The sequence below is a fragment of the Raphanus sativus genome, unplaced genomic scaffold (assembly GCF_000801105.2).
Source record: "Raphanus sativus cultivar WK10039 unplaced genomic scaffold, ASM80110v3 Scaffold0167, whole genome shotgun sequence".
In the NCBI taxonomy this organism is placed as follows: Eukaryota; Viridiplantae; Streptophyta; class Magnoliopsida; order Brassicales; family Brassicaceae; genus Raphanus; species Raphanus sativus.
Genome location: NW_026615487.1, coordinates 5,172 through 18,358, shown reverse-complemented (window position 1 = coordinate 18,358; position 13,187 = coordinate 5,172). Strand labels below are relative to the sequence as shown.

The 13,187-nt window shown below is 34.9% G+C and overlaps 1 protein-coding gene across 1 annotated transcript; it reads left to right on the top strand.

Annotated features, from left to right (window-relative positions):
• Positions 1-10,714: 10,714 nt before the first annotated feature.
• LOC108824462 (replication protein A 70 kDa DNA-binding subunit B-like) lies at positions 10,715-12,820 on the top strand. Its single transcript, XM_018597896.2, has 10 exons — positions 10,715-10,735; positions 10,897-11,077; positions 11,157-11,253; positions 11,336-11,394; positions 11,532-11,616; positions 11,701-11,836; positions 11,918-12,096; positions 12,210-12,321; positions 12,403-12,579; positions 12,659-12,820. Exons 1-10 carry the CDS (start codon positions 10,715-10,717, stop codon positions 12,818-12,820), a joined length of 1,209 nt encoding a protein of 402 aa, XP_018453398.2.
• The last annotated feature ends 367 nt before the right edge of the window (positions 12,821-13,187 follow it).

Below are 13,187 nucleotides of genomic sequence, written 5' to 3'. Positions count from 1 at the left end.
CTTGCTGGGAGTCGGGGGGACCATAACGCGGAGAAGTAAAGTCCACCTTCGAAAATACGTCCATCTTTCTGCGAGTTGGGGACACCATAACGCGGAGAAGAAAATTCAATAGCTACGATTAAAACGTCGAACCTTCTAATCGTCAATCTAGAAGATCTTAATGTTGTTTAGCATTGTGATTATACTTGTAACTATGATAATATGCTTATATATCCATCATCAAATCATTAAGTTCAAATTGGTCTATTTATCTTTCATGTTTTTAAATTACCTCAATTCATTTTCCATTTTTCTCCTTCTTCCATTATTCTTATTTTTTAAACCTTTCTTCTCAAAGTTTTTCACAAGATTTTATGTTCCTCCTCACTTTCTTTTCATTATTTTCCATTATCCACGTAAGTGCAGACATTCCTCTAAAGTCTTTTTCTTAAAGTTTTTATGACATCATTTTGTCTTTCCTAGCACTTTCTTTTCATCATTTTATCTTTTCCACGTAACTCCAGGCCTTCTTCTCAAAGTACTTTTGTTTTTAACTATTCTCTCTTTACCTACAATACAACTAATAATTCAAGTCAAAATTCTGGTGTATGTTTTTTAACAATCGATCGAAATAAGTTAATATATACACTCTAGCGTTATCAGAAGATAGATCTATTGATAAATTTTAACATTTGGCATAAATGTTTGAGTTTCTTGATTGAAGTTTGCTTGAGTTTTTACAATTAGGTTCTTCTAATCTACTTTTTTTTTCAAAGACCAGATAAGGTATGGAAGAATACCAAAAGCCCTCAACTAGTGATGGATATTTTTAAAACATTTTGAGTAATTGTATAAATATAATAATAGTCATTTATGGATAAAATATTTAAAATCCATGACTTAACAATATATTTTCAGATTTTTAGTTGACAATGCCAAATGATTTTGGGCAAATTTTTAAATTTAGAATCATATTCAGTTATTTACGGAGATATATGAATTTATCCAAATTCCTTCGTCTAATCTAAGCAATTACCAAAATAAAATTCACTAAGGTATATGAAATTTATCAATGACTATACAGATATCTTAGATGCACATTTTTTCAGTTATGATTAGATTTACATAATCTTTTATGAATCTAGATTAATTACCAATCAAATATCTAATTTATTTTTATCAAATAAATATTATTAAACTAAATCGACCATGTGAACCAAAATTTATTCCATAGTATTTAATCTGTTATATAAATAACTAAAATACTATTAATTATTATCTTTTATACAGTACTTTATAAAAATATACCACAAAGATATAAAACAATATTAGTTAATACTTAAAAGATTATCAAATAAAAAATACACTACAAGAAAACACGATTTTAACGACGACCTCTTTCCTCGCTAATTCTTCGTAAATGAGTGTTTACGACGAATTAGCGAGGAAACGCTTTTCGTCGGTAAACTTTGGTTGTAACGGATATTTAATCGCCCTTTCGTCGTAAGTTTACGAGGGATCCATTTCGTCGTAAAGTAAAAGTTAAATTTTCGTCGTAAAGGAGACGTAGATTTCCTCTTAAAGCTGACGCTTACTTTCCACGTAAATAACACGTAAATGTTCCACGTAAAATACACGTAAATATTCCTCGTAAACTCGACGTACAATTTCCTCGTAAAATACACGTAAACATTCCACGTAAAGTAGACGTAAATAATCGTCGTAAAGTACACGTAATGCTTTTCACGTATATTCGTCGTAAAACAATGGTCGTTAAGATCACTTAAAGCTTCCTCGTTAAAGTCTCATGATTTAACAAGAAATTTGCTTCATTTTATATAACTGATTTTATTTTTAAATTTAAATCATAAATATTATTTTATTTCAAAAATATTAGAAATTTAAATAATTATTAATGCGAAAATATTAAAAGTTTGGAATAAATAATAACCAAAAATATTATATAAATAATAAAAGTTTGGAATTTTTATATTATACAATAAAAAAAACTAGCTAGGGCCGGGGCGGTGAATCGTCTCCCGGTAGAGGTCTTCACTCCTCCTCTGTACTTCTTCCTCTTGCTGCTGAGTACGGGAAGGCTCGGGAACCGGATGCTGTCGTCGCATCTCCGCCAACAACCCCTGCCATTGGGGATTTCCAGAAACTATAACTTCCAGAAACCCCTCCACTCCACCCATACGAGCCTGGAACGACTGGCGCGTGGACGCTAACTCAGACTGCATCGATGCCAACTCAGTCCGCGTCGAGTCTAACTCCGAAAGCAGCTCTGTGACTTCGTCGGCTCGTCTCTGACCATAAGACCATGTCGCTCTTGGGACATCGTTGACAGATTCCCAACGTACGTCCCTTTTTCTTAGGGACAACCTACAAAAAAATTAGTTTAATGTTAATAATTAAAAATAGGTATATTAAAAATTTAAATAAAAAAATTTACCTCCTCGTAAATCTGATCCACTTCTTGAGTGGATAATATTACCGGTATTCCATCGGGAGATTGCTGGGACAGCTGGGTTTGGCGGTCTTCAATCCGAGCAACGACATCGTTGTAGATTTGCTCGGACCTCAGATCCACAAATACCCCTGCCTTGGTCTTGTGGGTCCTCTCGTAAAGCTCTTTAAGAGACGGGAGTTGTCCCGTCTCTTTGAAAAACATTTAAAAATTAAATAGTTAGAATCAATATACATATATAAACATATTAATTATTAAAATATTTAATATGAAAAAAAAATTATAATTACCATTTCCAAGCGGACACGGGCATGGGGTTTTTGACCCGTACAGTGAAGCATCGGGCCGTTGCCGTGCTCTTCTTTGGTAAGACGAGAGGCGGAGCAGGCGTTGGAGACCGCAATGGATGATGGCAGTTCCCAGTAACGGATGAGGCCATCGTAGATATCCTGGGTCAGCTCAGCGGGTTTCCCGTCCTTGTAACCCTTGTAGATCCAGTCCTCCTTCCAGTTGCCTACGGTGTCCAACAACCGCTTCTTCGCCTTTGCGATGAACGCCGCCTTCACGTCTTCATGAACCCCAATGGACCAATGATATCTTTGCTGCATGTATAACACAAAAAGATTAATAATTATTTAAAAAAATATTAATGAAATAAAAGTTAATAATATAAATTAAACATAAAATAATTGATTTAAAAAACTTACAGCAAACATCCTGAACCACGTGTTTCTGACTTGTGCGGCGTCTTCGTCCAGTTTGGGTGAGCCTCGGAGAAATACCCTTTGATGATATCAGATACGCTCGTAGCGACAGAATTGTCGACCCCAAACCTGAAAAAAAAACAAACTTAAAGTATTAAAATAATTTATTATTAATTTTAAAAATAATTAAATTATAAAAAAATTTACGTACCACAGAGTCCCCTTTGGTCGGTCGGGGTATAAAACTGGTAAACCAGCTCGGCCTGGTTGAGCGAGAAGATCCTCAACCGTGTACCGAGCAAAAGGAGCGGTCGGCGGCACCCGCAACTCCGGATGAACGTATCTGGGTGCCACCAGAGGAGGCACCGCGTCTGCAACCGCCTGAGGTGCAGCAGGTGGGGGTGGTGCACCAGATGGAGGAACCGGTGGTGGCTGAGACTGAGACTCCGGGACGATCTCCGGCATGGAAGAACCTGGAGCTGAAGATGATGATCTAGCAGCAGGATCACCACCGAACAACTGACTGTAGTGGGGAGTTTTCTTCTGCTTGTTCTTTCTAACCATCTGAAAAAAAATCAGATGGTTAGAAAAAACAAGCAAAAGAAATCAACTAATCAGAAAATTCTATCAACCTATCTAAATTCTCTACACAAACCACCTAATCAACACTAATAAACCTATCTAAATTCTCTAAACTAAACCACCTAACTAGAGAGAGATTAGAGAGAACCTTGAGAGGTATAGGAGAGGAAATTGGGATGAAATGAAGTGGATGGTTCTCGCGTGTATATATAAGATTACTTGGAGTCGTAAATTCGTCGTAAACTTACGACGAAACAGCAAGACCCGTGTTTTATTTTACGACGAATTAGCAAGGTCCGTGTTTTTATCTTTACGACGAATTTGCAAGGCCCGTGTTTTTGTTTCACGTGGTGTTTACGACGAAACTGTCCTATGTGGATTTAGCAATTCTTTTTTACATTTCGTCTTAATGACCACGTTATTTTACGAGTATTTAACGTTCAATTCCTATAAATCCCTAAACCCTAAACCCCGAATTCCAAAAATCTTAACTAGTAAATTATATATGTGTTTAGTTTGTTTAATCATGAAATTTTAATTATATAGGTTTAATTTGTTTTTTAACTGAATTGAAACCGTATATATATATAGATTGAATTATAAGTTAAGGATGTTTTGTTAATTAATTTGGGGTTTGGGTTGGAAACCATATCTATAATAGATTGAGGTTTGGGATGGAAACCTTATTATATAGATTGATATTTTGGGTTTGTGATGGAAACCATATATAGATTGAGGTTTGGGGTTTAGGGTATAGGGTATAAGGGTTACATGTAATGGTCGTTAAATCCTCGTATATTAACGTGTTCTTTACGACAAAATAGCAAAAATCCTTGCTAATTCCACGTAAGCAAGTTTCGTCGTAAAGACCTCGCAAGCTTACGTGGAATTAGCAAGGTATTTATTATATTTCATCGTAAATTCCACGTTAATATACAAGTTATTAACGAGATAATATGTAAATCCTTAAAACCCTAACCCTTTACCCTAAATCCCATTTCCCAATAATCTTAACTAATAACATCTATATGTGCTTAGTTTGTTTAATCATGAAACTTCAAATATGAAGGTTTATTATGTCTTCTAAAGTGAATTGAGTTTGGAAATGTAAACCTTATATATAGATTGACTTATAATTTAAGGAAGTTTTGGTTAATTTTGGGTTTGAGGTTTTAAATTCGTAATTTTTTTAATCATAAAATGTTAATTATACAGGTTTATTATGTCTACTAAGTGAAACCATATATAGATTGAGGTTTGGGGTTTAGGGTTTAGGGTTTAGAGTTTTACGGATTTACACACGATACTCGTTAATTCAACGTAAATGAACGAGGTCTTTACGACGAAATAGCTAAAATGCTTGCTATTTCCACGTAAGCAGATTTCGTCGTAAAGAGCTCGCAAGCTTACGAATCAGCAAGGCCCGTGTTTTTTTACGTGGTCTTTACGATGAAATGAGCTTACGTGGATTTAGCAAGGCCCGTGTTTTTATTTTACGAGGAATTAACGACCATAACGTTTAAATACCTAAAACTGTAAATCCCAAACACCAAACCCCAAACTTCCTTTAACTTATAACTCAATCTCAAACACCAAACACCAAACCCCAAACACCTAATTCATTTATATTTATATAATTTAATTTTCATGATTCTAAAAAAATGCATTAATTAAGTCTGAAAGTAAATCATATTTTTAAAAAATTACATCATCATTCAGATACATCATCATTCTCTTCATCACTAGAAACATCATGATCACTTTCATTAAACTCGTCTTCAACAGCATCGTCAGTGGTATCGTCGAGAAGATCTTCATACTCATGATTATGCGGATCAATGAGTAGGATGTCATCCATTTGTTGGTTCTTCGACTTCATTGATGTGTTCTTCTTGCAAAGGTGGTTCTTCTCCACCGATTATTCGTCCACGGGGTGTAACTTTGATAACGGCTAACCAACTTATTCCTGATTCTCGCAACCTCGGGTATGGTAGGAAGCTAACTTGGTCTCCTTGTGAAGCTAATATGAAAGGCTCGAATTTGTTGTACCTCCGTCCACCATTGACAGCAACTACACCGAATTTGTTAAATCGAACACCTCTGTTGACCACGGGGTCGAACCAGTCACATTTGAATATGACGCATTTCAGCTTCAATAACCCAGGGAATTCCACTTAAATAACCTCCTACAAGATCCCGTAGAAATCGGTTTCGCCTTTCACACAAATTCCATAATTGCTGGTCGCCCGGTGGGGTAATCTGGATCCTCATATTTAACCTGCAAAATTAAGTTAAAGAGAACATTAAAATTAATGATACTAACGGTGAATACATACCATGTATATGCCAAAAATATCGGATTGGAGTAAATACCTAACTCTTCAATCATTTAATAAAGTGTCAATCTTTCCTTTTATCTACCTGACTTGTGGATATACCTGGGATTACTTTTGGATTTGAGTAACAAATAGGCTGTAAAATGCACATATTTTATTAAATCATTTGAAAGTATATTTTAATTAGAAGTTTAGAAGTTTCCATATATGTTACCTTTCAAAATAGCGCATAAATGAATCCTCACAATTAAGTAGAATGTAAGTGTGTGCACTATGGGCGTCTTCATCCCTTGATCACCAAACCTCTTTCGTTTTCCCACCCATTCGCTCAATCTGGCTAAAGATATCCGGAACATCAGCAACTGTATATGTTGGCGCAACACCACCATCATCATATCTTCTTGGAGCTCTTTTTCGGGTATGTACATTAGGTGCAAAGTAGTACGATGTGAAGTGAGATGTTTCTTCCGTCAAACTTCCAGCAATTATAGAACCTTCAACCTTTGCGAGGTTTTTTGCCTTTCCCTTCAAATATTTCATGGCTTGCTCATACTGATACATCCATCCATAATGTACTGGTTCTCAAAGCAATGCCTCATACGGGAGGTGGACAGCTAAATGCTCCATGACGTCAAAAAATGCGGGAGGAAATATCATCTCCAAGTTGCACAATAAGATGAGAATGTTCTCGTGAAGTTGTTCTACGACATCCTCTTTAAGAGTGCGAGTGCTCAAATCCCTGAAAATGCTTCAATGGCTTTGTATATTCCAAAAATAATTAAACAAATTATTAGTGCATATTTTTGAACAATAAATTAAGAAATTAGTGAGTAATAATATATTACCTGCAAGTGCTTCATGTACTTTTGTTGGAAGTAGCTCCGCAAATACAAAGGGAAGTAGTCTTTGCATAAAGAGATGACAATCATGACTCTTCATCCCGGAGAATTTTTGGCCATTTTCAACACATCTAGAGAGTTTGGAAACATACCCATCAGGAAACTTCACTGCAACCCAGTTGAACAAGACCGACTTTTGTTCTGAAGATAATCTGAATATCGGTACATGAACTGTCCATTGCTTTTTATATGTAACTCGGGTCTTGAGAAACTATCAGGCAAGTCCAACCTCAATTTTTGACTGTCTTTTGTCTTTCCTGGGACATTCAATATTGTATTCATGATGTTCTTAAAAAAATCTTCTTGATATGCATCACATCGAGGTTGTGGCGCAAAAGAAGATCTTTCTAATACGGTAACTCCCAAAATATACTCTTCTTGTGTCAGTTGTGCTGAACTCCGTAATAATAATATTACCGGGAACATGCCAATTACCACCACGAGAAACTGTTTCTAGAGCTCCGTAGTAATCGATTTGCTGTTCAATTTGTTCTCCAGTTAAATACGGAGGAGCAGTGTCTCTCACAACCCTTTTTCTGCCTAAAAATTTTCTTGTTTCTTCGATAAGGATGATTAATGGGAAGAAATCGATGGTGACAATCGAACCAACTTGTCTTCCTACCGTTCTTCAGCTGAAATGCATCTGTCGTTCCATTACAATATGGACAAGATAATCTCTCATGTGTAGTCCATCCAGACAACATCCCATAAGCAGGAAAGTCACTTATGGTCCACAAAAGCATCGCTTGCATCGTAAAATTCGTCTTCGTTGAGTAGTCATACGTCCTCACCCCCGTTGACCACAAATATTTCAACTCTTTTATCAGTGGCTGCAGAAAAACATCCAGAAACCTTTTTGGATGGTTCGGACCAGGTATTTATATGGTCAAGAATAGAAACTCTCATTGCATGCACATATCTGGGGGCAGGTTGCTTGGCGTCATAAAGACTGGCCACAATAAATATTGTTTCCCTGACATACCGAAGGGACTAAATCCGTCCGTGCATAATCCCATATACACATTTCGGCTATTGCTAGCGAATTGTGGATATACTTTGTTAAAATGTTTCCAAACTCTTGCATCTGATGGATGAGTCATTTGACCATCCGTCTGAGTATGCTCGGCATGCCATCTCATTTTTCCAGCAGTCTCCTCAGATTGGTACAATCTTTTCAATCTGTCGGTAATTGGTAGGTACCACATCCATTGGTACGGTACCCTATTACGTCCTCGTCCTTGCGGTTTGAATCGTGGCTTCTTGCAGAATCGACACTCTTCTAACTTCTCATCATCTCCCCAGTAGAGCATGCAGTTGTCGATGCAAACGTCTATCATCTCAGAAGGCAACCCAAGACTATAAACTAGTTTCTGAATCTCATAATAAGAATCAGCAGAGACATTATCTTCTGGAAAATACTCTTTAAACAAGTCTGCCCATGCATTCATGCAACTTTCAGGTAGATTATGATCAGTTTTAATATTCATCATTCTAGCAGCCAACGACAATTTAGAGAGACCTTCTCTACAACCACTGTAAAGTGGCTGATTCGCAGCATCTAACATTTCATAAAACACTTTTGCATCTATGTTAGGTTCTTCAACTTCATCATCATCATGAGCTACAAATGCACCAGCTACCATATCATGAACCCTATCATAATCTACCATCTGCTCCTCATGATGGTAACTATGTTGATTATGCAAATGATCAACCGGTTCATTCTGAAAATTGCTATTACTACTACTAGCTTCATTCTCATAACTATAACCTTCTCCATGTTGAAACCAGATATAGTAATTTGGCATGAAACCTCTATTTATTAAATGCTTCCAAACATTTTCACGAGTTGCAAGTTTTGAATTGTTGCATTTCCGACAAGGATAAAACATCTTACCGCTTTCCTGGGCGAGCGGTGTAGAATCTGCTTGATGCATAAATCTCTCTAGTCCATCCAGATATTCTTTCGTCACTCTCCCGTTAGCATCTCTATGCGTGTACATCCACCTCCGCAACTCAAAATAATTTTCATCACCGGACATTTTTTTTTCTTTTATGTTTTTAGATTTTTTTTTCTTTTGCATGTGGTGTGTTTCAAATGAAACACAAAGGACATATTTATAGGAAAATTCAAAATTGGTAGGTGAGATTTTACTACGATTTAACGACGAAATATGGGTAGTTAGACAAAATAAAAAAACGTGTGTGACCTAAAATTAGGTTGACTCGACAAAAAGTCGCAAAAACCTCGTAAACAATTTCCTCGTAAACTACACGCTAAGGTTTACGTGTTTCTTACTACGAAATGCAGTTTCCTCGTAAAACACACGTTAGTTTACGTTTGGTTTACGACGAAATCGTTTAGTCGTTATTTAACGACGAAATTACGTATTTTTTTGTCTTTTCACGTAACTTCCTCGTAAACGCGACGTAAATTCACGAGGAAATTATTTCGTCGCTAACCCTCGTCGCTAAGCCCGCATTTTCTTGTAGTGATAAAGTAGATTTGAGACTGTATTAATGCTTTTGCACAAATTAATAATATTATAAATACACCACAGAGATATGAAAATAACATTAGTTGATATTTAATAATGTCCGAAATAAATAAAAAATAAAGTAGATAAAAACTAAAAAATGTATAGGTATCATCAGTTATCTTAGTAAAAATAAAAATATAACATTAGTTTGTCCATATTTTTACCGGTGACAAAAATATTGAATAAATAATTTTAACTGTTTTTGGTCTAAAGCAAATATTTCATATTGATTAAGTGGGAATATTTATTGGCATAATGTATTAATTATGTTTATTACTTTACTTAGTTGACGATATCATCATAACTGAATTAATATATAAATTATTGGCATAATTGGAATATTTCTTGGCATAATGTAGTGCGAAATTAATGAGTTAGGAAAAGTATAAAACTATTGTGTTTAGATCAGTGGCATTAGATTGTAATTGTTTAAGAAAATTCAGGGTCAAATTTTATTTGTATTCCTGTTTTAATAGTTTAGAATATTGTAACAATCTCATCCTCCTATATATTAAAAGAGAAGTACAAACGCCACGTGACGCTCACACAGTTCTTCTCACGAAAATTCTCGTGTTTCTATTGGTCGAATTTTTCTAATTATTCTTTTTGATTTATTTTTTTCATCGACCTTTTAATTGAAAAGTGTCATTAATTGTCAAACGCACTAAATATTTCTTGCGCAAGAATCGTAATCAATGTCGACCATTAATCATAGCTTGCAGAAGAATTTTAATAAATGTCGATTAATCATTAAATGTCTTAATGGGAAATACGTTTTATATTTTATTAGGAAACTAATTATTATCAACATACCTTATTTATATTCACTACTTGCGCAAGTTTCGCATCGTATAAAATGCATATTCGTGATTAATTTTACAAAATTTATGATGTTTCCTTTAATCATTAGTCATTTAATTTACATACCTTATTATAACCAATTACTTGCGCAAGTCTCGCAAGTAATATTTCTTGCGTCGCTAATACTCTACACCATCAAAAGACTATATATAGAGTACAAAGTGGCGTTGAAGCAACTCAACCATTCTTCTATTTTGAAACGAAAATGGCAATGCTCGCAAAGTCAAAAAATATAGTATCTTTGGTCTGAGAATTAAAACCCCGTAAAGATACGTCCCGTATTGAAGTTAGGATTATTCGGTTGTGGAAGAACTACAACAAAGAAGCAGGAAACACTATTGAAATGGTTTTTGCTGATAGAGAAGTAAGTGAAGAACACGCAGTTTTGTTAAGATTTTGTTTATTGTTTATTAATAATATTATTTTTACTGGTATTCAGGGGACAAGAATTCATGCTTCAGTTGGTGAACAACTCATTAAAAATATGGTGAAAGGCTACATGAGGGAGATACAATTGTCGTCCAGTTGTTCAAGGTCTTCGATGCAATTGGTGAATATCGTACAACTCCACATCCGTACAAAATTGGTTTCTATCCAACCACTTTTGTTGGAAAAGCTTTAGATTTTCCAAGTGAAGTTCCTGAAAAGAATTTTGCGGATTTTACCGACATTCTGGAAGGAAAGATTGATAGCAGCTGCTTAGTTGGTGAGTCAGTTTAGTACACAATTTGTTTGTATCTCATGTTATGTTAAATTTGTTCTTATTTTTTTTTTGTATATTGTAGACATTATTGGACAAATAGTCAACTTTGGGTCGCTGGAAAACAAAAGCATTAAAGGCAAAGATAACATGAGGCTTTTGATCGAGCTACGTGACCATAGGTATGCTGAAATTTCTATTATTATTGGTTATATTTTTAAAAATAAAAAGCTCTACATTTTATGATGAGTTTTTATTATACAGTAATGTCAAGATGATGTGTACTCTGTGGGGTGGTTATGCTAAACAAGTATACGACTACAGTATGAGTAACATGTTCATAATGATAATTAGTATTATCAGGTTCTGTTCCATTAATTAGTGGAAAGGTATGTAATTTGATTTGTTAAGGTTTCTAATTATTACTCGCATACAATATAATATGATGAATGTTCTCCAGGCGTTTACTCCATATCTAGCGGGTTTAATTCCACCCACATTTTGCTAAACCCAACATGTTCATTGGTTGATGAGTTTAAATTGTGGTACGTAATAAAAAATGTAATTTTTATTTAAATGTGTTATTAAATTGGACTCTAAAATTAAATTATGTCTTTTTATCTATGTAGTCTTCCTGATGATTCACTTGCTATTACAAACAAGGATAGTAGCCAATGGAGTGTTGCTAGTGCTACATCTGTCCGTGCCCGGTTTTTTGTTCTTAATGAGAGGCTAACAATAAGAGATATCGTTGACAGTACTCTGGTTAGACGTTCACTATTATTTTTTATTAAATTTAAATTATTAATTTTTCTATTGATCCTAACATGCTGTTGTCTTGAGTAGGTTGGGACTTTTGTCACCTTGGGGACTATTGAAAACATAGATACTGAGCGTGGTTGGCAATATCTAAGTTGCAAATATCACAACAAAAAAGTTATGCCTACAACCAATGTTGATGATGAGAACCGTCCCTTGTTCTACTGCAATACATGTGATAAAGAACACATTGATGTCATTCCGAGGTATTTCATTGAAGGCGTAAATAATTAAGTATTCTGGTTTTTGTTATATGATGTATAATTATCGTATACGTTATCCAGTTATTACTTGACATTAAACTTAATTGGTAACTCAGGTTTAAATTAATTGTCCACGTTAATGACGATACCGGTGAGGCAAACTTTCTTTTGTTTGATGGCAATGCTCAAGTGCTTGTGCGTCGTTCTGCCGCTGAACTCTATGATGAGGTACCGTCAAATTTAAATAAAAGAGGAAATTATTACTATATGTATAAATTAGAGTCCTCACTTTTGCCTTTCTACTTGTAGAATCTAGATGAAGATTTGTTACCAGAAGCTGTTACCGACCTTTTTGGCAAGAGAATCCTTTTTGAGGTTTCAGTTGATGCTGATAACATCAAAGGAAAGAGCTCTCAGTATGTTGTTCGAATTGCTACTGCTGACCGTGAACTGATTGAGGAATTTGCTGCTTTGCCAGTTAAACAGGTTTTGTTATCATTGGTGTGTATAGTTCAGCTAATTCTTACCTATGGTAATACTGATCGTGTAAAGTTTTTCCTTCTAGGTCCTAATGCTACAGTCTTCAGATGATATTTCTTCTGGTTCAGGTGGTTTATCAGGAACTCCATTGTCTAAAAGAAAAAGCCAAGATGAACAACAGAGTAGCCTAGAGGATCAACATTCCGTGAACAAGAAACTTTTTCTAAAGAAAGTCAAGGGAGAGTAACATAGCTAATGTCAACGATAGCTAATGAGACGTATCTTTCTATTATCGTGGCTTTGTCTTTGTTTTTATTTCTTTTGAAACTGTTTTACGAATATTGCATTATATCATTGAGATTCTTACTATTTTTCTATCCAAGGATTGGATAAATCTTACTATTCATGGTTTACTAATTAGTTAGTACGAGATTCAACTTGAAGATTGAAGATTTACTACGCTATTAAAATATGAAATTTTTGTGTTTTGTATGAATTAATAGAAAAATTATACACAGTTGTTTCAATCTCTGTATTCATGGTTTACTAATTGGCAGAGCAAGATGCATAGTCGAGAGTGAATATATAATTTTAATAGCTCTTCCATGAATAAA